Source organism: Galleria mellonella, unplaced genomic scaffold (genome assembly GCF_026898425.1).
Source record: "Galleria mellonella isolate WM207_F2 unplaced genomic scaffold, CSIRO_AGI_GalMel_v1 utg99, whole genome shotgun sequence".
Lineage (NCBI taxonomy): Eukaryota > Metazoa > Arthropoda > Insecta > Lepidoptera > Pyralidae > Galleria > Galleria mellonella.
Genome location: NW_026442184.1, coordinates 3,926,031 through 3,950,398, shown reverse-complemented (window position 1 = coordinate 3,950,398; position 24,368 = coordinate 3,926,031). Strand labels below are relative to the sequence as shown.

At 31.8% G+C, this 24,368-nt stretch overlaps 1 protein-coding gene and 1 non-coding gene across 2 annotated transcripts; both read left to right on the top strand.

Moving 5' to 3' along the window:
* The first annotated feature begins 846 nt into the window (after window positions 1-846).
* On the top strand, window positions 847-919 carry Trnav-cac (transfer RNA valine (anticodon CAC)). Its single transcript has one exon. It is a non-coding gene; the product is annotated as a tRNA-Val (tRNA).
* Window positions 920-19,219: 18,300 nt separating this feature from the next.
* Window positions 19,220-21,539, top strand: LOC116413453 (uncharacterized). The gene has a single exon (XM_031912814.2). It carries the CDS (start codon window positions 19,220-19,222, stop codon window positions 21,350-21,352), a length of 2,133 nt encoding a protein of 710 aa, XP_031768674.2. The 3' UTR covers window positions 21,353-21,539.
* The last annotated feature ends 2,829 nt before the right edge of the window (window positions 21,540-24,368 follow it).

Here is a 24,368-nt window from a genome sequence, read left to right as displayed (position 1 = left end):
AAGTATTTTGTTTATTTTATTTTTTATAACTGCAATAAAATCACACAAAACTTCACATAAAACTCAAATTAGCATTCTTACATTTATAGTGTATTAAGGTATTAAAAAAGTAATGTTTTTACGTGTCCCGTTCTAAAATAAGTAATCATTGCGTTGGTAACAATAAATCGTCATTTTAACGGCGCAGCGGTTTAAAAATGTATACTCGTCAAAATTATATACGATTTGGGAGCGCTAAAATGACGTTGATTAAATTATTGGACGTAAGCTGTTCCTCGCGGCTTTGATGGCCGGACCACGTGCTGGTTTTAAGCGATTTTTGAAAAAAAAAATTCTTAATTCGTTTGATTTTTCTTCGTGTTTATATTTTTATTATTTGACAAATTCTTTACAGATTAGTTTCATAGAAACTTTATCAAAATCGATTCTAGTTTTGTTACAACAAAATCTTGATTGTATTGATACGTATACATACGAGTATAGATCTGTCACGCTTATTTCCAATTGGGATCCTTTGCAATTCTAATTTCTTCTATCCTATCCAAATAGCCAAATCAACGCAACATCCCTTTTTGGTTTTTATCACTAAATTATCTTTATTATTATTATTATTTATTCTTTATTGCGCAATAAAACTTTGAACAAGTGGCTTATCTTAATCGTTTAGAATTATTATTCCTCTTAAAATAATAATAGATTATTATTATAATTAATATAAATTGTATCACCAATGTAATTGCAATTTTTTCTGTACTAAATTCTGCGTATTTATTTTATAAATTTAACATGATATATAAAATATAAAGTGATAAGTACATGTTTCAATATTTCAACGCTTGATATCAAGTTTCCGTAGTGTAGCGGTTATCACGTGTGCTTCACACGCACAAGGTCCCCGGTTCGATCCCGGGCGGAAACAGTACTTTTTGCCCTTTTATTTAACTTGTTCTTTAGTGACAATTAAAATTTATTAATATTTCATTAATAATTAATAGCTGGTTTGGGCCACAATTTTTTTATTTTAATTATTACTGCGTTTAGACGATAATTATAGATACACCATCTTTATATTATATATAACTACTTACAGTTACATATAATATAAAGTATAAATAGTTATAATACATATATACATATAACGACTTATATATAGTTAAATCTAACACAAATATATTTACTATTTTTAGATAATACTGAAAAATTATGGGAAGGAAATTCATTCTACAATTTGAGTTTTCATGGAAGAAATCTTTTCAGAAACCATATTTATTGGGTAGGATAAGAAATTGTTAGTAGCGAGGATTAGGGGCCTCGTAGTACTATAATTTGTCAGGTCGACCTCCACGCAGTTGCCACTAGAAATTACCACAACTAATTCTATTGTTTTTTATGCTACTTAGAATATCAAACAAACTGACAGCCCGCCTGAAGGAAGGTGATGTTATCGTCGTTATGGAACGTATTTTTATACCACTGATGTGGCAAACACGCATACGTCCCACCTGATGGTAAGCGGTTACCGTAGCCTATGAACGCCTGCAATACCAGGGGTATTAGTGTGCGTTGCCGACCCTGAAATTTTAAGTCCTGATTAGCTTTTTGTCCTTTACTTCGTACACGTAGATTCTTCGTACGTACTAGTGTGTACGAAGATAAAACAGATACAAGGGGGCCTACCATGAAATGAAAATCCGAAGTTTCGGACTCAAATTCGTGTTTTCGTTCATACTTAATACGGTCCAGTAAATGAAGCTAAACATTTCGTTCGTCATAAATCCTACCATAAAAGTCCAAAGGAATAATATTTTAATGTTTTTAAATGGTAAGTATTATGTAATTATTACATTAAATTTGTGTTTCGTTTGGCTCTGAAATTTTGAAAAACATTTCATGGTAAGCCCTCAGATTTTAAACTACATCTTCTGGAACATAATTGTAGAAACTACATTTAAATTAGTGTAGTAGTTTTTACGTGATACAGGAACAAACATACAGACAAACAAAATTTCTATAAATGTTTATTTTGGCTTCAATTGTTCTTATTAATACTTATATTGATTTTTCTTAAATATCTCCCATGTAAGTACAGACAATGTCGAGTTACAATGTTAGTATATTAATTCTAAGGTAAATATTATAAATGCGAAAGTCTCACCAGAGGGAGACTTTGTACAAAAGTCGATTGCTTGGGTACCTCTGTCCCATTCGTGTTTCAACTGTAAAGCAGTTGTGTTTGCACAACTGTGTTTCGGTTTGAAACACAATATGGCGTGAATTTACAAGTACGGAAGAATCACCTTTGTAAAAGTCCTCAGGAATGGCAACGCATTTCTATATGATTATTTAAACAGTCTATTCTGTTATGTCCATTATATTGCTAATTCTATAAATATCTACCATGTAAGTACAGACGACATCGAGTTACAATATTATTGTATTAAAATGATAAGATAGTATTATAAATGCGAAAGTCTGTAATGATGGATAGATATTTGTTAATCTTTCACGTAAAAACTACTCAATGGATTTGAACGAAATTTGGTACACGGGTAGATTATATCCTACCTTAGCACATTTAATACCCTATATACCAAATAATGCGGGCGAAGCCGCGGAATATAGCTAGTAAGTAATAATAATAGTTCACGATTCGATTACTTCAACGTAATAGCGTCGTACACACGTGCGCACAAAGCCCGCATCGTTTAAACAATACTAAAATAGTACGAAATGAAAATAATTTGCATAAAATAATAGAAGTCTGCTTGGCGGGGCGCCTGAACAATTATTCTATTGTTTTTGGTGCTCTTTACAACATTATAAAACAAAAGAATGCACAGTGTGCACCGGTTTTGGACGGCGCACTTATGCGGGCCCTTTATTTTAACCGTTGCCGAATAAAATGTGTAATAAGATAGTTTTAGGGTTAAATATTGCTCCGGTTTCATTTTGTTATTACTCTAAGTTCTAATACGTGTAATTGATTCCTTGAGAAATATTTCTGAATTTTTTAGATTAGGTAAAGTATGGTAAAATAGAAATAAATATACCTTCGGTATAAATAAAAAAAATCATGTACTTATAATAACGTAATTTTTTTGTTGAATGAAAATGGATTGATGCTTGGCAGTGAAGGTTGATAGATGAGAATGAAAACAGGTCAGTTAGACCATCATGATGAATTCATCAGGAATTAACCATGATAGTTTTCAGGGGAAACCGCGTGGAGGTCGACCTGGTTAGGTATATTGCTAGCAATGAGATTTTTAGTCTCCATTACTAACAATACCTTTCCCACCCTAACGTACTATATTTTTTTTATGGGTGATAATGGAATGGTAACCCCACCCGCGCTATCGGTATACACTGGCGGGGCACCACTGAAGGATGATAGATGAAGATGAGGTAGGTCAGTTAGCCCATCGTGACGAATTTAACAAGAATTGTTCACGATGGTTTCTAGGGGAACCACGTGGAGGTCGATCTAATAAAGCATATTGCTAGTAATGGGGCTATCAAACTCCATTGCTAACAATCCCTTTCCCACTCTAACGTATTATATTAGTGCTATAGAAGATGTAGGAAGATCTGCCTTTTCTATTACATTGGACAAAATCTATTTTATTTTAATTGTTTGATCCAAGGCAAAGGGATTATGCCTATACAGTCATGTGATTATACCAACATTATTGTCATATTTTAAACCTATTTACACATTTCAATTCTAGTATTTTAAGAACCGAACCTCAAGTTTCATTTACATATAATTTAATGTGAATTAGAAATAATATTTTGTGTAATACTATTGTGCTAATACAATTTTAATTAACAATTATACAAAAAGTATGTCTATTGAATATCCAGTACCACAAAGTTCTAGCTTATCGGCTAGATGGCGCTGAATTATTTTTCCAGACTTAAATATAAATTACAATAAAAATATTATTTTTATTCAACTTTGAATGGCAAACAAACTGACGGTCCACCTAATAGAAAGTGGTAACCGTCGCCTATAGATATGAGCAGTACCATGGACATAACAGAGTATATTGGTTTCGCCCATGATACCCTCCATGCGTTGCTATTCCTGAGAATTTAGGTGTTATGCCTCTGTACCCTGTAAATTCACTGCAATATCCCATCCTTCAAATCGAAACATAGCTATGCAAACGCAACTGTTTTAGGGTAGAAACACGAGTATCAATTTGTTTCCCTTTTCAATTATTAGTCTCAAATTTAAAATAAAAAAAAAATTTAACTGACAAACTAATATAAATACCAATGTATCTATAAAAAAACCTATAAAACAAGTTTTGAACTTCGTTAATTACGATTTATTAGTAATATACTGTGATTTAAATAAATATTTTGGGTTTATAAACGATTTTTGGATAACCAGATACATAACTGGCAATTTTAACGTTCTTTTTTTTTATTGGGTTACGATTGTGATTTTTTTACATAAATTGTACTAGAGTTGACTCCACAGATATGAATTTAAATAGATCTATTTACAATTTTTAACACTAAATTAAGCTCAATGTATAAAAATGTCGAAAAAAAGTTTAAACTTATTAATATAAGATTTATTTCTCAGATATGTAAATTAATTAATAAATAAAATAATTGTTTGATGTGAAAAATTGCTCTGATATTTATTATAGGTATTATTTAAAGAATTTCACGCTTTGTACCACAGCGTGGGTGGACAGAGGTGATAATGTGAAATAACCATAGCACGGGCGTTGTTTGAAGTCACCTCGTAACGTCGAAAATCCATTTTTCACCTTAGATAAAACTGATTTATGGTATCACTAATTGATATTACCTGTTTATTAGTCTCTGACAGATAGGTGTATCTCAAATGTATTATAGTTATTTATTGATTAAAAACTTAAAAAAAATGTATATATGTGTATGTGCATAAAATATCTATTTGTAGTCCTGTCGAAATATAAAGAAATCTTATATATATATATATATATATATATATATATATATATATATATATATATATATATATATATATATATATATATATATATATATATATATATATATATTAACCATGATAGTTTCCAGGGGGAACCGCGAAAAACATACTTTTTATCATGTCATGTATATTTCGTACTAGACGACTGAAAGCATGAGGGCTTGTCGAATGCATAATATATTAACACAAAAGAAGGAAAAAATCTAAATAAAACCCTATCGTTTGTTTTTTCCTTCTTCTAACACATTTTGGAGGAACTTTCTCAGACTATATCAAATTTTGTCTGATTTTCATTACTAATTTCTTGTTTCCTTGAGGAACTTTTTTTTTCTCATAGTTTAATTGTGTAAATTTTTATCATCACCATATCTTTAACTATCCACTGCTGACTATATCAAATGTTGGCAACCGCAATTAGACTTTAGATGTTTTAAGATGGACTCTGCTGCCCATCCCTTAATTATCATCATACTAGTTTTTAATCCCGACTTCGTCCACGTAACTGAAATAAGTTTATTTACCGAGATAAATATTAGCATATGCCAACACCATAATAAACACTACATGTATGTATGTTCATAACGATTGGTCCGGCCGTTAAGGCGCCAAGAAGTAACAAACAAACGCACTTTCAGGGGGAAAAGGGATTGTTAGCAATGGAGTTTGACGGCCCCATTGCTGGCGGTATGCCCTATCGGGTCGACTCCACGTGGTTCCCCCTAGAAACCATCGTGAAGAATTCTTTTTTAATTCGTCACGATGGGCTTACTGACCCGCTTCATCCTCATCTATCATCGTTCACTGGTGCCCCGCCGGTGTATACCGATAGCGCGGGCGGGGTTATTATTTCATTATCACCCATAATAAAAAAAAAAAACGCACTTTCATATTAAATAAGGATAAGTAGATATTATTATCATTAATGTATTAATATTTAGGATATTAACGCATTAAATATGTTATCTTTACATTACCATTTCCGTATTAATGTATATCAAAATAGATAATTTTTGTTTTGTTTCTCAGAATTACGTACATATATATGTATGTATATATTATATTATAAAACAACAAGATACCTAAATCAGAAGAACAATAGGTAGGTGTGTGTACAATTTGAATTTAATTACACTACATAAATCTTGTTCTGTCTCTCATACACGTGTATCTGTGATTCACGATGTACTCTGTAGTCATTTTCCTTATTGGTACCTAATTACTGCTCTGTATAATATCCGAACACGTCAACGTATCGTCCCGTCTTTGTCTCTCTTAAAGCGAATGAGATAGACAAAGGGCGGAATGCTTAAAGCTGTATACGTCGATTTATAGAAAACATTTTTTTTTTGTCCAATCAACGGTGTTTTTAATATACCTACCTATTTATTAATTAAAATTTCTGATAGTATATTTTTTGTTATGATTAAATACAATCATTGAATGATTCATAATAAAACTATTTGGTTGAAATTGAGCTCTATGACGAATTTGTTACAAAGGAGGTATTTTTTTTTTGTTGATGGGTGAAATTGGAATGGTAACCCCGCCTGCGCTAATGGGATACGCTGGCGGAGCACCAGTGAAGGGTGATAGATGAGAATGAAAACAGGCCTATCATGATAAATTCATTAGGAATTAATCATGATAGTTTCCAGGGGGAACCGCGAAGAGGTCGATCTGGTTGGATATATTGCTAGTAATGAGATTCTCAGTCTCCATTACTAACAATCCCTTTCCCCCCACAACGGAGGTATTTTTTTTAATGTAATGAAAATGTTAACCTGCCTGACTAACCTGTGAAAATGGAATGTTAACCTGCCTGTACTATCAAAATACGCTGGTGGGGTACCAATGAAAGAGGATAGGTGAGGATGAACGCTGGTTAGTTTGCTCATTTTGACGAATTCGGCAAATGTTAACCAAGATGATTTCCAGAGCGATCCGCATGAAGTTCGACCTGATACCCTATTGCTACTAATGGCAGCAGTTAGAGCCTATTACTTATCTTCACCCTCCCCGGACTTTATCTTACCATATATTTGACATCTTAGATTTTGATTTTTTTTTACAACGCAGGGGGCAAACGAACATGCGGCTCACCTGATGGTAAATTACTACCGCCGCCCATGATCACCCACAACACCAGCAGCATTGCAGGTGTGCTGCCGGCCTTTTAAGAAGGAATATACTCTTTTCTTGAAGGTTATGTTGTCGTTTCGGTTCGGAAATACTGCTGCTGGAAGTTGATTCCAAAGAATGGTTGTGCGTGGGAGAAAGTGTCTTGAAAAACGCACGGTGGAAGACCGCCACTCATCCAGATATATATATATATATATATATATATATATATATATATATATATATATATATATATATATATATATATATATATATATATATAAATGTATATATATATATATATATATATATATATATATATATATATATATATTCAAAATTTAATTATGGGCGTGAAATAAATCACTTGATGTATGTACTGACTTCCCAGAGAGAGACTTTGTACAAAAGTCGATTGCTTGGAGACCTCTGTCCCATTCATGTTTCAACCGTAAAGCAGTTTTGTTTGCATGGCTGTTTCAGTTTGAAGGGTGGGATATGGCGTGAATTTACTGGGTACGGAGGAATAACACCTGAGTCCTCAGGAATGGCAACGCATGGGGGTATCATGGGCGAAACAGTATACTCTGTCCATGGTACTGCTCATGTCTATAGGCGACGGTTACCACTTTCCATCAGGTGGGCTGTCAGCTTGTTTGTCATTCTAAGTTGTATAAAAAAATTAGGTACAACACCATGTTAATATATAACTAGTTCGTATAGATAGATGATCTTTTTTACAAGAAGCATGACGTCACTATCTATATATATTCAAAATCTAGATAGAGTCCTTTACATGAGTAATTGTAAAATACGAATGTATGTGTGTGCGTGTGTGTGTTTTTTGTGTGTGTGTGTGTGTGTGTGTGTGTGTGTGTGTGTGTGTGTGTGTGTGTGTGCTTTTCCATCACCTTGTGTGTGTGTGTGTGTAAGTTGTGTATGGTCGCGTAAAAAATATATCATAGTGAAATATATTATATATTAAGGTTTTTTTACAAAATACCCCACATACAAATACAGTGTCGCCAGCCCAGGAAGTGATGATGTGGCGACTTAGACTTGAAAGGGTTTGAGATGGCGCTGAGCAGAAAGTTTTGGAAAAAGATTAGGAAACTTTTGCCCAGCAGTGGGACATCGTAGGTTAATGATAAAACAGAATAATAGAAACGGAATGAATTAATGGACAATGCCACGGACTATGGTGACATAGCATAGTATGTGTGATGGTAGGATATTTATTTTAATAGATGATAATAGAAGCACCAGTGAAGGATGATAAGTTAGAATGAAAAAGCAGGTCAGTTAGCCCATCGTAATGCATACACTTGGAATTAAGCACCATGGTTTCCAGGAGGGACCACGTGGAGGTCGACCTGACAGAGTATATTGCACACACACAGTCTACATTACAAACAATCCCTTTCCCCCTGATGGTAGTATATTACCTCTCTGTAATTGCATTGCAGGTAATTTTATTTTATTAACTTAACGAAAAAACAGCCGTCAAAGCATACCCGTTTGGCGGCAGAAATGCAAGTGGGACAGAGGTACCCAATCGGGCGACTATTACAGAGTCTGTGGCCTCCGAAGAACTATTTCTTAGTTTTTATAACAATTAATAAATAAAACATGTCTACTAGCACTATTGAAATTAACCGATTGAATTTCAGAACTCTCGCATTGTCCTGTCAAACCGGACGCTTTATATATGTCGATAGAAACTCGTTTAAACGTTGCACGCAAAATAAATTATTTATTTCTTATAAAAATATAGATAAGTAGGTATTTTAATTTTTAATGTTTGTTATTTGTAAGTAATAGTACTGGCCCAACCCCCTAAGGGGGAGGCCAGTACTATTACTTACAAATAACAAACATTTATTTTTTATTCAGCAGTGGACAGTTAAAGACTGATGGCAATGATGATGAAATATTTTTTTATTAAAAAGTGAATTGACACAACGTCAAAGTTTCCATTATAGGAACAAAAATTAATTTCGAATTAATGAAATATAATAAAAAAAGAATATTCAAAAATGGTATTTGTATACTTAAGTAACTTTAATTAAGTTCACGCATATTTATTTTTAACTGACTTCAAAAAGAAGGAGATTCTAAATTTGGATCCATTTTTTTTAATATAACTCCGTCAACTGTAAACCGATTTGAAAAATATTTATTTTTATGTGAAAGAAAATAGAAATTTTATCAAAATCGGTTCAGTAGCTTAGTTTTTAAATCACAATAACTAGTTTTGTCACAATTGTTTTAAAAACACAATTTAATTATTTAGTATTAATAAAATAGTCGGTACTATATAAGCTATAAGTTGGAAGGAACTAGCTTACAAGGCACAGGTTACCCTAATTTGTAAGCTAGGGCAAAAAACATGTAACTGTGCAACCCTGTATTTGTTAATAAAGTTTATTATTATTTATTATTTATTTATTTAATGATCTATGAATTACATAAATAATATTTGATTATTTTAATATAATTTTGTAAAAACAATGTTAATAATTTAACTAATTATAAATTTCGAGTTATCTCAAAATTTATAATCCAACATTAATAGTATTAATATTATGTAAAGAAAACTAAATATAAATTATTTTAATCATTATTACCTCTGAAGTATCTCAAATATATATATATATATATATATATATATATATATATATATATATATATATATATATATATATATATATATATATATATATATATATATATATATATATATATATATATATATATATATATATATATATATATATAATGCACAATTAATATTAACAGTATGAAATAATAAATATGTAAATAATTTAACTCATTATATTATGACCATTATTTATTAACAAATATTAATATATGATTTAAGTCATTATTAATTTCGAAGTACCTTAAATTTCATAATGCATAATTAATATTATTAACATAATATAAAAAACAAATATATAAAAAAAAATTGACTCATTGTAACTTTCGAAGGATCACAAAATTAATATTATGCCTTACGTTACGTGTGGCAAACATAAAAAAATCAATACATTTAATAATAATATTTTTGTTAAAAAAAAAAAACTCATGCATGCTCGCAAACCGAACCCTGACCCCTGATCTAACCCTTCACTGCCGTTGTTTTTAATACAATATCTCGTGCACGAATTCCTTATTTGCATACGCAGCGTTAATTCGAACCCGTATTTTTTCTAGACAGTCGAAATTAACTCGAAAAAAACAAATAGCAAGGGTTAACGTTTTTTTTTTTCTAATACTAAAAAATTATTGTCATTTACAATGAAATTGAAGAAAATCTATAAATAAAGGGTTTTTTCTCGTCGTGCAAGCATCTGCCCTTTTTTGTGATGGTGATTTTTTTTAATGAACGCTTTATGATTCAAGTTGCAAATTTACATATTGTGCATCCTATTATTAGAAAATTATTGCAATGTAATAACATCTGCTTATAAAACAATAATAATATTATTTATATATATGTTGGTGTATTTATTATTAAGTTACAGGTCACATCAGATCAGCAGAATACAATGTTCAGAATCCATTGGGAAAATTAAAAAAAAACCTATTCATCATTATATTAACTTTTAGCTGTCTACTGGGGGGGAGGTTGCCAGTAGTTGCCACGTTTGGCAGGCGGATTGGCAAGCGCAGTTAGACTTTGGAGATGTTTTAAGAGGGACACTACTACCCGTCCCTCGCCCTTACTTAGTCGCCTCTTACGACTTCCACTGGAAAGGAAGGGGTGGCCTATTCTATGCCGGGACCACGCGGTTACTATTATATATATTAATAATTAATTTTAATTTATTTATTTTAATAGTTGTCATTGTATTACTTTAATTAAATTGTGTATTATTCATGTTGTGTTAATATGCTTTAGGATATTAATCTTGTCTAAAAAAATCTATAATAAATGTGATATCCTTTCCTTTACCGCAGGTGTCGTAAGAGGCGACTAAGAGAACTTAACAATTGAGGTTTTTTTGTTAATGGGTAATGATGGAATAGTATCTCTGCCTACGCTATCGGTATACACTGGCGGGGCACCAGTGAGTGATGATAGGTGAGGATGAAAAGATAGGTCAGTTAGTTCATCGTGATGAATACACTTGGAATTCAGCATGATGGTTTCTAGGGAGGACCACGTGGACGACTTGATTGGGTATATTGCTAGCAATGGGGTTCCTCAGTCTCCATTATTAACAATCCCTCCACCCTAACGGTCGAGGGTTGAGCAGCAGCGCCCCTCTTAAAACATTACCAAAGTTTAACTGCGGTCGCCAATTCGCCCGCCAAGCGTGGCAACTATTGGCAAAAAAATGGGTGAGGCCTATGTTTAACAGTTAACAGCTAATATGATAATATACAAGTAGTATCATATAGACGATTTTTTTTTTTTATTTTGTAAATTTGTTATTTAATCGCAGAAAATTTGCCTCGAAAATTTGTTTCCTATTATTTTTTGAATTCTTCTGATACTTTTGATAATATATATTACTTTTTTAAATAATTACCAAAACATTAACTAGTTCTACGCAGACCAAGTGATAGTTAGAAGCTAGTCTAGACATAATCTCCTATAAATTTTTATTTCTAGTCCTGGGCTCGCATACTACTTTAATTACATAGCCACATAGTTATTTATGCATATAAATAATTTATTATTATAAGAGAACGCCATAAAGCTCGTGTACCAAATACTAAGTCGGAGCTTAATCGCCTTTTATTACTTTACCGTAAGTTGCGCCCATCACAATACCGTGTGTATACCGGTTTTAACCGGTTCCTATCTAGTTTTATTGGTTCCCATCAACTTTTTGAATTTTACTAAGCATTAAGATTTAAATTATATAGCCATGTTAAGATTTACGATTAATGAAGGGAATAAAGTTAGAAAAAATAATTTCGTATTTCAAAATACTTACGGTATATCGTAAAATTACGATTAATTTTATTGGGTCTTTTATAAAACAAATTCAAGAGTACAACAATGTGACGTATTTGAAAAAAGAACATATTTCTGTATGTAGATTTAAAATAATTTTTTTTTATTCTTTTTTACAATGAAAATGGAATAGTATCTGTGTCCGGCCCTATTTTTTTTTAATGGAATGAAAATGGCGGAGCTCTAGTGAGAGATGATAAATGAGGCTGGCAGCAGGCCCGTTAGCCCATCCTGTTGAATTTTACAAGAACTACAATAGTTTCCAGGGAACCAACCGCATGGAGGTTGACCTAGTAGGGTTGATTATTGACGTCCAATGCTACAGATTTACGCTAGCGGAGGAACCTGCAGTTAGGCCATTTGACCTATCTTGTCGAATTTTCTAACAAGACGTCTTATAGGAGCGATGACGTGTAGGTCCACCTAACAGAGTCCTTATTCCCCCTTTCTCCAATTTTAACATATTAAGAAAAAAACTAAAAAGTTAAACACTTCTATACTCGTATAGTTTACAAGATTGTTAGTCACGTGACGTGTAAAAATCAAAATCAAATTCAGATATTTACCATTTGAATTACTAATAACAATTTTACGTACAAAAGCGTCTATTGTTCATTATCAGTGGTTTTGTACAAGTTTTTACCACACACTTTACTGTATTTATAGTACTAAGTATAACTGTATAAAAATGTTGCAATGTAGATTTACCGTAAATTTAGTAGCCCTGACGACTCTCACAATACTTTTGTTAAAAATGCAAATTTATTTTTAAAAGAAACATTGTGTTCCATATTTGAATATCTGAGCTACCGGCCTCGTTCACATTGGGAACTGAGATGTTGCGATTTGCATACGCCGCACGGGACGTGAGAAATTTTGCGACTCAAATCGTTCTATTGTGTAAAAAAATTTACTTTCGCAATCGATTTATTTATTTATATGCATAGCACAATTCATGTTATTACATTGATATGCAAAACCTTACTATACATAGATTTCGGTCATCAATAATGTAGTAGCGTATTCTAAACTTAAGATTACCAGTATCGCAACATTTCGAATTTAGAGATAATAATAATTCGTGGGAATTATTTGACAATACTATACTGCAGTGTAAGATCTTTAGACTATGCCTATCTACTATAGGTCTTCATATTTATTTATTTATATTTCAAAACATTTTAATATCCTTACTATTATTATAAATGTGAAAGTGAGATTGTTTATTTGTTCGTTACTGTCACCATATAGCGTTTTAACAGCTTATCCAATCGCTATGAAATTTGGTTTACACGCACGTACGTACGTTTATATTGGATAGATAAGGTTATAGGCTACTTTTTATTTTGGTCAGTAAACATATCTCAGTCATGTGGAAGAAGTCGCGGGTAAAAGCTAGTAGGTAATAAAAATAAAATTATACCCTTTTTTTTTAAATTAATGTTATCTTTTAGTGTAAAGTAAGAACAAGCTTTTAGATCAATTAATATTTAAAGCATGGATTTTGTTTTTACTAAATAAAAAATGCGGTACTTTAAGTCCATTTTTAAATTATAAAAGACTTTTTTACTCTTGTGGTTATACGATGCATTTTTTACATTTTAAAATATTATAACGGATCATCTCACGTTTGTTCATATTTTAAATATCAACAAGCACAAAAACATATTCTTACTTTTGTTCTAAAAATTCTCAATCTTATCCAATAAAATTATAGTTCCTTCATAATAATACTATTTAAAAGTATATGTGCTTTACGATTTACACTTGAAAAAATACGAATCCATAATTCACTACATTCCAGTTTTACGGCCACAGTATCACTCGTGGGAAAGTGGGATTGGAGTGACATTTGAATTGTGAAAGGCGCCCACAAGTTCTTATTTATTTACTAACGGTAGCCCGTGTAAACAACGCTTAAGTTGCGTAGGTGCTGCGGTGACGGCCGCCATTTTTATAAATAGTGATGTGAAAAAGACTAATGTTTTATTACAAATATTGAATATTACTGTAACATAACACGATATACGTAACAAGTAAGATTCTAGTATTCTAGTGCTTTTAAAGGTTCCGTACTCAGAATGTACAAAGGAACTCTTATGATGCGACTTTGCCCCTCCGTTCGTCCGTAAGAATTTTATTCTTGTGCAATTCATCACGATGGACTGATCTGCTTTCATTCTTACCTATTATCTCTCACTGGTGCCACCAAAGTGTATACAGATAGCGCAGGCGGGGTTACCATTCCATTCTAAACCATTAAAAAAGTTATATAAATTCATAGTATTGTTTCCATAGCTGATTAATAAAATTAAAAAAGTAACAAGTTAAAACCATAGATAAAAAAATAATACTTTTTTTTTCTATGTTAAAACCTACATATTCGCCACAAGTCCCACCCACATGGCGCACATGCCAAAAATTATCGGATCGCGCCCCCACGTAGGTACGGGAGCATTCGCAAATCGCCCTTTTTGCCAATCAATCGCGACATCGACTCATGATTGGTTACCCTGCACGTCCCAACAAATAACCAACATAAAATAACCCCTAGTGCAAGAAAAAACGGTTCACATTCCTACTTAACAACTAGGGCGCGCAAGCTCAACTTGATTTGGTCGTAGAACACATATGACGTAATAAAAGTTTTATTTTCCCCTGATTTCCCTCGTTTCTCAGTGCCCCCTGGGATCCGACCAATCAAATTTAATTCACGATTGACGTTTCGACGTTCCAAATTCGAATTGTATTTTTAATGCGGTTCTAATTTTCTTAAAATATAGTCGCCAGTACTTATATGTTATTTTTTTATAGATGAACGATTAGGTTTGTAATAAAACTAATTATTTTTCGCTAGTTATTTTAGTACAAACGAATCTTCTGTTATCTTAGTGGTGTTTCTTTTTGTTTATATTATTGTAGACACTTTCCAGAGTAGTTATATAAATTTCTATAATAATAGCTGATTTTACTATAGCAAAATAACACTTATTACATAGGCGATAAAGTTAATTTTTCCATAACTGATCGGCACGTTATAATCTTGCAAGATCTGTTTTGGAGGACAACGGGGATCATTGCAGGGGACCAAAAAAGCTGAATTGTTTAAACTGTACTTCATTTTTAATACGTTTGCACGTGGCTCTCCGAAATGTTGTTGTCAATATTTTTTACTATAAAATAAAATTAATGAAAGAATATATTTTTAAAGTGTATATAGAAAAAAGTATGGACAAGTTTCAGTTTTATAATATTTTATGATTTTTATACTTTTTATATTTTAATTTTGTAGATTTTGCGAGTCTATTATAAAACGCATAGTAAAAGATATTATCATCGTCATATAAGATATAATTCATCGTAAAAGATATAAATGTAGATATATCGCTTAATCATATTTATTATTAAATGTTTAAGTACATAAATTTATCAATTATTTTCAAAATAAATGAAAAATTGTAAAAATATTCGTAATGTATCGCTTAAAATAAATTTGTAAAAATAATAATTTTAATATTAAGCTACTAAATAATTATAAATATAATAGACAAGAAGAAAGAAGAAATATTTTTATTCAAGCAAACTTAGATTTAAGCATTTTTATAGACATATTTTCATTATTTTGTCCTATTTTATTTTAATATAATACATACATAGGTATACAGGAGACAACTCTGTCGAATACAAGAACTATTATCAAAATTTAGATTTTGCAATGTTATAGATTAAATTATACTCAAAAAGAGGAATTGACCCTTTTAAATGAAGTCGTTTATACAAAAAAAAAAAAGATAAGTAATTAAAGTAAGTTTTTGAATGTTAATGCAACAAAGAAATATCAGGACGAAACCACTGGCCGAAACTTAATAGCTGTTGGATTTAGAATAAAAAAAAAAGGACAAAGACGGCCGGCGTAGATCACCTATGATTACGGAGGGTTGCACCCCCATTACATTAAAATTCTGAACCCTTTCGGCCGATTCATTATTTCTAAAACGCACCTACGTGCTCCGGCATTCACCTCGGTTCAATTTTTTCATTCTGCTCCTATTATTTTACAGTGTGACGCGTTACTTATAGTTCTGTACTGCGATTCACTAATCTTGATACTTTCACCCAGAAGAACTGGTAGATAGTCCTTTTAATTATTATCTTACTCCCTTATTTATTGTATAAAAACAACAAACCTTTTAAAAACCTATTTTAACTATACAAGTATTTTGTCCTTTTCTTTTACATTAGTTTCTCAATTTGAAAGACAGTGACAAAGCATTAATAATTAAAATAGGCTTGTAGGACGTTTTAGTTTGTATAAATAAGAGGGGTAGATTATATGATGGTCTCCATGTCTAAAATATAAATGCTTTACAAAAAACAGGTCAACTGTTTTGTCTAAATTGGGATACAAGAATTTGTATTTATTACTAAGTATATATTTATAATGTAAAGTTAAGTTGAATAATAAAAATGATACAAAATATTTAGGAATATATTTGAAGGAACTTAATAGACCTTAACGAATCCTCAGCGAAACCAATTAGTCAATTATTCGGTTCATTTATATTTACAAAAAGTTCGATGTAATAATCAAGTTGATTATTAAAAAAAAACATACATTCTTGATTGTAATTCTTGATGGAGCAGTCATAGATATTTGTAGACTACTGCTGTTGTAGTAAACGTAGTAGTCCATATTCCTACGTTTTGCATAGGATATTTTTTTTTTCAATTGAGAAAATAAATATTTTAGCACATTTGTATTTGTATATATTATTATCCGATAAGTATTCAAGTCATCTTTTAATTAATCAGAAAAAATATAACAATTACAAAGTAAATTCCTACTATAGTAATCTCTACCTACTTCGTGATGAACCTGATATGTAAATAGGTATGTACGTGTTGAATTTTATAAATATATTTATATGAGTGACATGGTTTCTTTATCGAATAATACTTGACACTAAAATAAAATGAAGTACCAAGATATAAGATTTAGATAGTCGTTAAACTGAACATTAAAATTTCTGTTATAGATGTCATAAAAAATAAATATATTTAAATGTATTTTTATACTATGGACATGACAAACGATGTAACCTATCTGATGGTGTTATACACCACAAATTGCGTATAGGCCATGAACACCTGCAACTCTAGGCTCGTCAGGTCTTGTTAACCTTGTGAAACAAGGTTTTTACTTTAGTATCTATTTGTACCACTTCGCAAATATATCAATAATAAATTTGAAACATTAAAACACTTTTATTATAAGTTATTTATAAAGAATATAACATAGGATTGTTCTAAATTTGTAATCACTTCTTAACACTTACACCTAAATTATTATTTATTATTATATTCATGAAATAATATACATAGTAATTATAGCATACTTTATAAACTAAAAATATAAATTTTTACTGTTATTGGACCACCTTTTAAATGTAAAATATTATACAAATCTATTATAAATTACTATAAGCATACAAACAAGTTTTACAGTTCACAGATTTTATATACAACAAATTGGGGAAAAATAACATAGTCGACAAGAATAATAATACGACAACGAAATAATAAATCTATACATATTCGCAAATTATAGGGGTTTAATTAGACTCATAAATAGTTCATTAGCAATTATTAAAGATTTAGTCTTTATTTAACAAATAATCTCAATATCTAAAAACTGTGTCACGCTAATCTCTGAAACTGCTCAACAGACTGAATGAATGAATGAATGAATGAATGAATGAACGAAAACTCTTTGTTGTTCTCTACAACAAACAACGGATTTTAATGAAATTTTGTAAATGTATATAGTTTTCTCCAATTAGTGATAATTTTTGATTCGATAAGTAACCTATAGGGGGAAAAACAATGATTATTAGGTCAGCTTTATGAAAACTAAAATAAAAAATTTAAACGATCAACCCCTGTGCGTCGCGATACACAGCCCCTTGAGTCCAATGCGCAACGGTGCCACCATGACGTATCACCTCTGCATATTAATTCAGCATTTAATATCTATAAATAATAATAATGGAGCTTTGTTTTAGAACGTTACACTGTGGCCCGCTGCAAATGTTTCGTATCAAAACGATCGTCCCTACTTATCCATCTGTCATTTGACTTACTGAAGTATCAATATAAATAGTCGAATATTATTAATGGAAAAATTAATCTGTTGATCTGTTTGTTACAGGTCATCATCATCGTTATCATTGTCATCATCATTACAATTAAAAAGTATTATCAGTCTACAATTAAAATAATCTATACTGGACGTGTTGATTTTTTTATGCTACTTAGAATGGCAAACAAGTCATTTCTTAGAAAGTGGTAACTATCACTTCTTGACATGACACACCACTACACACACACACATACACTATGGTGATATACCACACATGTGTTGCTATATCAGAGGACTACGGTACTATAATTATATATGGCAGAGAATTTAGAGGATACAGAGGAATAACATCTGAGTCCTCAAGAATGGCAACACATGGGGGATATCATGGGCGAAACAGTATACTCTATTATGTCCATGGTACTGTTCATATCTATAGGCGACAGTTACCGTTTTGCATCAGGTTGCTCGTCAGCTTGTTTACCATTCTAAGTTGCATAAAAAATTCCTGCGTGTCCAGTAATTTACCAACATTTAAACTGAAAAAAAAAGGTAAGCATAGCTACTGCAGTGATAGAATATTGAAAATTTTGAAGTGAAGAAAGAAAAACGAGTGAGACAGAGATACCCAAATAGACATGTTTTTTTTGTACGAAGTCTCTCTCTGGTACAATGACTTTAATTGAATTTTAACTTGATTAATAATATTGGAAATATCTATTGAAATCAATTTAGAGTATATGTATAATACATAGAGCTAAATATACGTCACAATTTTACAATATTTTCAAAAGAAGGTTAATAATTAGAGATTTAAGAACTTATCTATTTGTGACAATGTGACATAAATCAAATTTGACATCTCATTGACTGACGGACATAATAAAAAAAATCATTATTCTAAATTAAAAAGATGCGACTAAGAACACCGTAATTTTCGTGGAAACCATAAAAACGATGCCATCTAAGGAAGACGAGTTGTTAGGCAGTTAGCCTCGAAATGAATTATAATCCTGCCGCATTTCTAATGACATATGACCCCGGCTGCATTGAAGAACATTCGGACAGTTCGGAGTTCGATGAACCTGGTAAACTTGTAAACTCTAGAAGAGACTGTACTAAATTACATGAAACATTGCTTAAGAAATGGTATAAAATGGAAGATAACATTATTCATCGAAGTGCTAATCCTGGGCATGAATACAATAAATTATATAGAAATGATAACGATGATTATATGTGGAGACAGCAACATTACGCGAGTATTAATGACACAACTGAAATTAATGAAACTAAATTAAAGGCGAATAGAAGAAATAATCACAATGATTACAGTGGAAATATTTCGACAAATAACAGAGGTGATCAAATGAATTGCAAAGAAATAAAACAAACGAAATCAAAATGTTCACTGATGCGGCACAAACTAATACTGTGCTTGTCCAATATCTTCACTCGTACTAATAATAGCTCGAAACATACGAACACGGAAAACCGCACCAAAAACACATACAGAGATAACAGTTGTCAAGTATATTGTACTTTTTGCAAACACAAACAATTGAGGAAATACAATAAAACCCATCAAAGTTATTTAGTCCAACCAGTGTATATCGCCGAGGGATGTAAAGAATATGATACAAGTACTGTCCCTTATTATAAAAAAAGATTTTTTCAGACTAGAATTCCGCAAGGTACAGTTAAAGTTACTAGAAATGTACATTCTAACACCAGTTTTAGTCTTACATCACTTGAAAATGAACGTCGTCAAATTATTCCTACAAGAGGAAAATCTTTTAAAACTCAATGCAATATAGTGAAAGAAGAATTAAAAACTCAGTCTAAAAACTATTCCCTCGAGGAAAATGAGCCATGTTCGTCCAAATATGGATACCAAGTATTGTCAACACCAGAAAATTATCAAAGTACAGCGACAGGGAGTGATTGTGTCGGGAGCCCTAGTCAGAGTATCGCGATTTCAAATTCATCTGCATTTTGGGAATATGTCTTTGACAAAATAAGCAAACGTTATCATATACATAAAACAGATAGCAATAAGACACCTTACGATAATAATATTAGTTCACAATGTTCACAGTATAACGTACAGACTAAAAACGCGACTACATATTGTTGTACAAAATGTGATAAAGGTACATCTGATAGATCATGTACTTGTAACACTAATACAGAACAAGATATTTTTGACAAACTACGTGATGAAAATCCGCCAGAAATTTCTCGTTTATCATCTTCGAAAGACAAGGAAGATATTAAATCGAAAACTGTCCAATGTAAATGTTTACAAAAGAAAATAGCTCTAAAAATACCTAAAGATTTTACGTCATCATTGATACCTCCAGCAGACGATGTAAATAGACCATGTCAAGAACCACACGATAAAATTACTCAAGAATTAGCTAACAAATATAATGGCGAAATCCTTTGTATCCATAATCCACCGTGTATTTTAATTAACGGTTGTTTTAATTTATCTTCGCATAATGTACAAACAGTACCGGCCTGGTCTATGACTCAAGAAATAAAGCCTAGTTTCTACAAACTGTGTCAGAGATTTAAAAGTCTGAAAAGAAACAGCAATCAATCGGCTCAATACCCATTAGCTGAACAGCGACAGTATCAGATAGAGGAGAAAACTGAGAAAGTGACACAAAGTATTTGTAACCACAAACCTCCTTGTGAGATCGTGAGGCGTTGCTACAAAGCTAAATACGATCCAAAACTTGAGAACTCTTGTATTCACGTACCTATGTGTCAAAAAATACCTGAATGTTTGTTAAATAACGAGAAAATTTATGTTAGATCATGTGAGCATACACCTAAATGCATGGAAGTACCTTTATGTAGGAACAAGTATCTCATATTGACTGCAAAGGACAATATAGGTACTCAAGTTAAGCCTAGAACGAAGATGATATGTCGACATGTCCCGCCGTGTATTATGATACCCAAATGTCTTGGTCGGCTCATGAATGAAAGTTATTTTCCATATGATGCTATTCCAAACTGCATTCACGAGCCAATGTGTGAATTAATACCAGCCTGCGGTAGAAAACCTCCCAAAATGGTATCTGTTTACTCCCAGTATCCTGCGCCTTGTCGTATAGTCTAAGAGATGGAATGTATTTTACGAATATCAATATCATTTTTATGTATGTATTGCAAAGTAATTAAACGATTGAAACGATCGAAATCTAATTTATCATACAGTATTCGAATATAGTTATCATGGTTTGTACGTAACGATATGATCTTTGAGTCGACTTATTAATATAATTTTACGTTAATGTGATCAATGTGTTATTGCGCTTTGCTTGTAATTAAGTTCGATAAATATTTTTAAAATTTCTACTGCAATATGTTATACTTTTTCCACTCTTACTTTTTAGATGCCGATGAACAAACGTATCATAATAAAATTTTCAGAAATATACAAACGATTTAAGCGACACTTATTACGCAGAAGTGAAGAGTTAAATGTATTAATATAATGTATAATGTGATAAGTGCCATTAAATGCGTCGTTGGTCAGAGAATTTGTTTTAATTATATCAGTATGTAGAACTAGCTTTTGAAATTTCGTCTACGTGACTGAGATCTGGAGGCTACCATGAAACACTTTCTGAAATTTCGGAGCCGAACAAAATTCAAATTTGATGTTAAAAATACATAATACATACCGTTTAAATATTATAGAGGTTCAAATATGAAGGATATTTCTATTTTGACTACCATGGTAGAATTTATGATGAGCAAGATATTAAGCTCCAATTATTGAGCCGATTTCCGTATGAACAAAAATACGAAATTGAGTCGAAAAATTCGGAATTTCATTTCATGGTGGACCCCCTGGTGATTGACTAGGATAAATGACTTATGTCCTTCGCCCTAAATAGTACTTGTATATCAAATTTTATTATGATTGGTTGAGTCGTTTAGGTGCCGAGAGATAACAAATATACAAACTCGTTTTTGCATTTATAATATTAGGGTTAGATTTTATTAAGCAATTATATAGCATACACAGATAATCCCACGATTGGGGTACAGCACTTTCCTACCATGGAAACTAGTTCGAGTGAGGGCTATTATTGAATTAATTCTGATTGGTATGTTAATTTGTACTAACAAGCTTTTCAAACTGTTACCTTACACGGGTATAAGTATATTATAATGGAAAATCTGTTTAAGATGATGATAAGGCTACCATCGTACGTGTGTTATACTAATGATTCGGTACAAAGAATATATACTATATTAAAATTATGCCTGTTTAAACTAGTTTTTATACGCGATATCCGATACACAATGATCAAGATACTCGTATATTTATGGACCTGGATATATCGTACCTTAGTCCATTTCCATTCCAAATAGTATGTGTAGGTATATTTAATTTAAAAATTAAAACGCTAAGAGGTAACAAACAAACTCACTTTCATATAGACAACATTAGTAAGAATTCAGGTTTCAGGTAGTATGCCGTCGGAGATGTGGTGAGTGCAAAAGCGAACCCATGTCTCTGGCATATGACACCTCGAGGGTATATCGTCTGGTTTTTGGTGGGTACACCCCCACCTTAAGGGGGGATTCCCACAGTACCCAATCACCTCCAACAAGGTGTATGAGTCTGAATAAAGCATTTTCCAGACGTTAAAAAAAAAGGTTTCAGCTAGTATTAAATTTTTTCATTTGTACTCTTCTAAAATATTTAGTCTTGATACTTGTAAATCTAAACTACTCGACATTATCTAATATTCATCGTTTCTTACTATTATAACGAGCATAATACTCGACTTGCCCACATTTTAGCAAACATATTAGAATCCAACGTGGCAGGGGGGCGAGCCTCACGCAGTCATTTGGATTAATTAAGTTTCTTATCAGCGTTACTATATATGGCGAGTTAAAATTTTTTTTCACATTTTTGTCTATGCTTCTTGAAGGACCTTCAGCTTTATGAATTAGATTCATCAATATACTTTATTATTCATAATATAAGAGTCAGTGTTACATCTACTTCAATCGAAGAAGATTTTAGATGAGATGGAGACAAGCAATAGCATGACTTAGGATAAGATAAGACTTAGGATGGCAAACAAGCTGACAGCCCACCTGATGGAAAGTGGTAACCGTCAACATGTTGGACATAACAGAGTATACTGTTTCGCTCATGATACCCCCCATGCGTTGCAATTCCTGAGGACTTAGATGTTATTCCTCTGTACCCTGTAAATTCACGCCATATCCCACCTTTCAAACCGAAACACAGCCGTACAAACACGACTGCTTTACGGTTGAAACACGAATGAGACAGAGATATCCAAGCAAACGACTTTTGTACAAAGTTTCTCTCTGGTAGAACATTATTATAGTAAACGTAAACTTAGATCTTTTTTTTAATTCCGTTCCTTAAAAAGATAAATTGATATCATCATCATCATCATCATATCAGTTATTAATTGTCCACTGCTAAATGACCTCTCATACAAGAGGGCTTTAGCCAGTAGTTGCCACGCTTGTCACCAAGTAACTGGTAAAATTTGACAACTACTGGCAAAACTTGACGAGGGTGTCGTAAGAAGGGATTAAGGAAACTTAATAGTCAAGGTGTGGGAAGGACCATCCCTCTTATCATCACCAAAAGCCTAACAGCGGTTGCCAACTCATCTGCCAAGCATGGCAAATACAAGTTAAAGCCCCCAATAGAGGGAGGCCTATGTTTAACAGTGGACAGTTAACGGATGATATGATAAATAGGAAAACAATAGATATGTAATTTTTAAACCTAATAAGTATTATTTGGGAATCTTAACATTTACTATGAAGAAAAATATAAAATAAATAGTTTTAATTTTTTTTTTCTTTTTATTGAGCAAAATTAGCAATCACTTTTCTTCTTTTAAGATGTGTATACATATACTCGCCTAATATAAGTTCAAATCATGTTTGATCTTTTATATATGCAACTAAATAGATTCCACCTTCACTATCAATGACGTTTTACATTGTAATGTTTAGTTTTAAATGTATTTCTTGTCGTAGATTGAAAATTAAAAACTAATTAATTAATTTGACACTCAAATACAAAACTGTAAGAATGAGTTTTCTACAAATCTGTATATCTA

What these genes read in the sequence shown, in the direction of transcription:
- LOC116413453 (XM_031912814.2), top strand. Translation starts at nt 19,220, where the DNA reads ATGAATTATAATCCTGCCGCATTTCTAATGACATATGACCCCGGCTGC.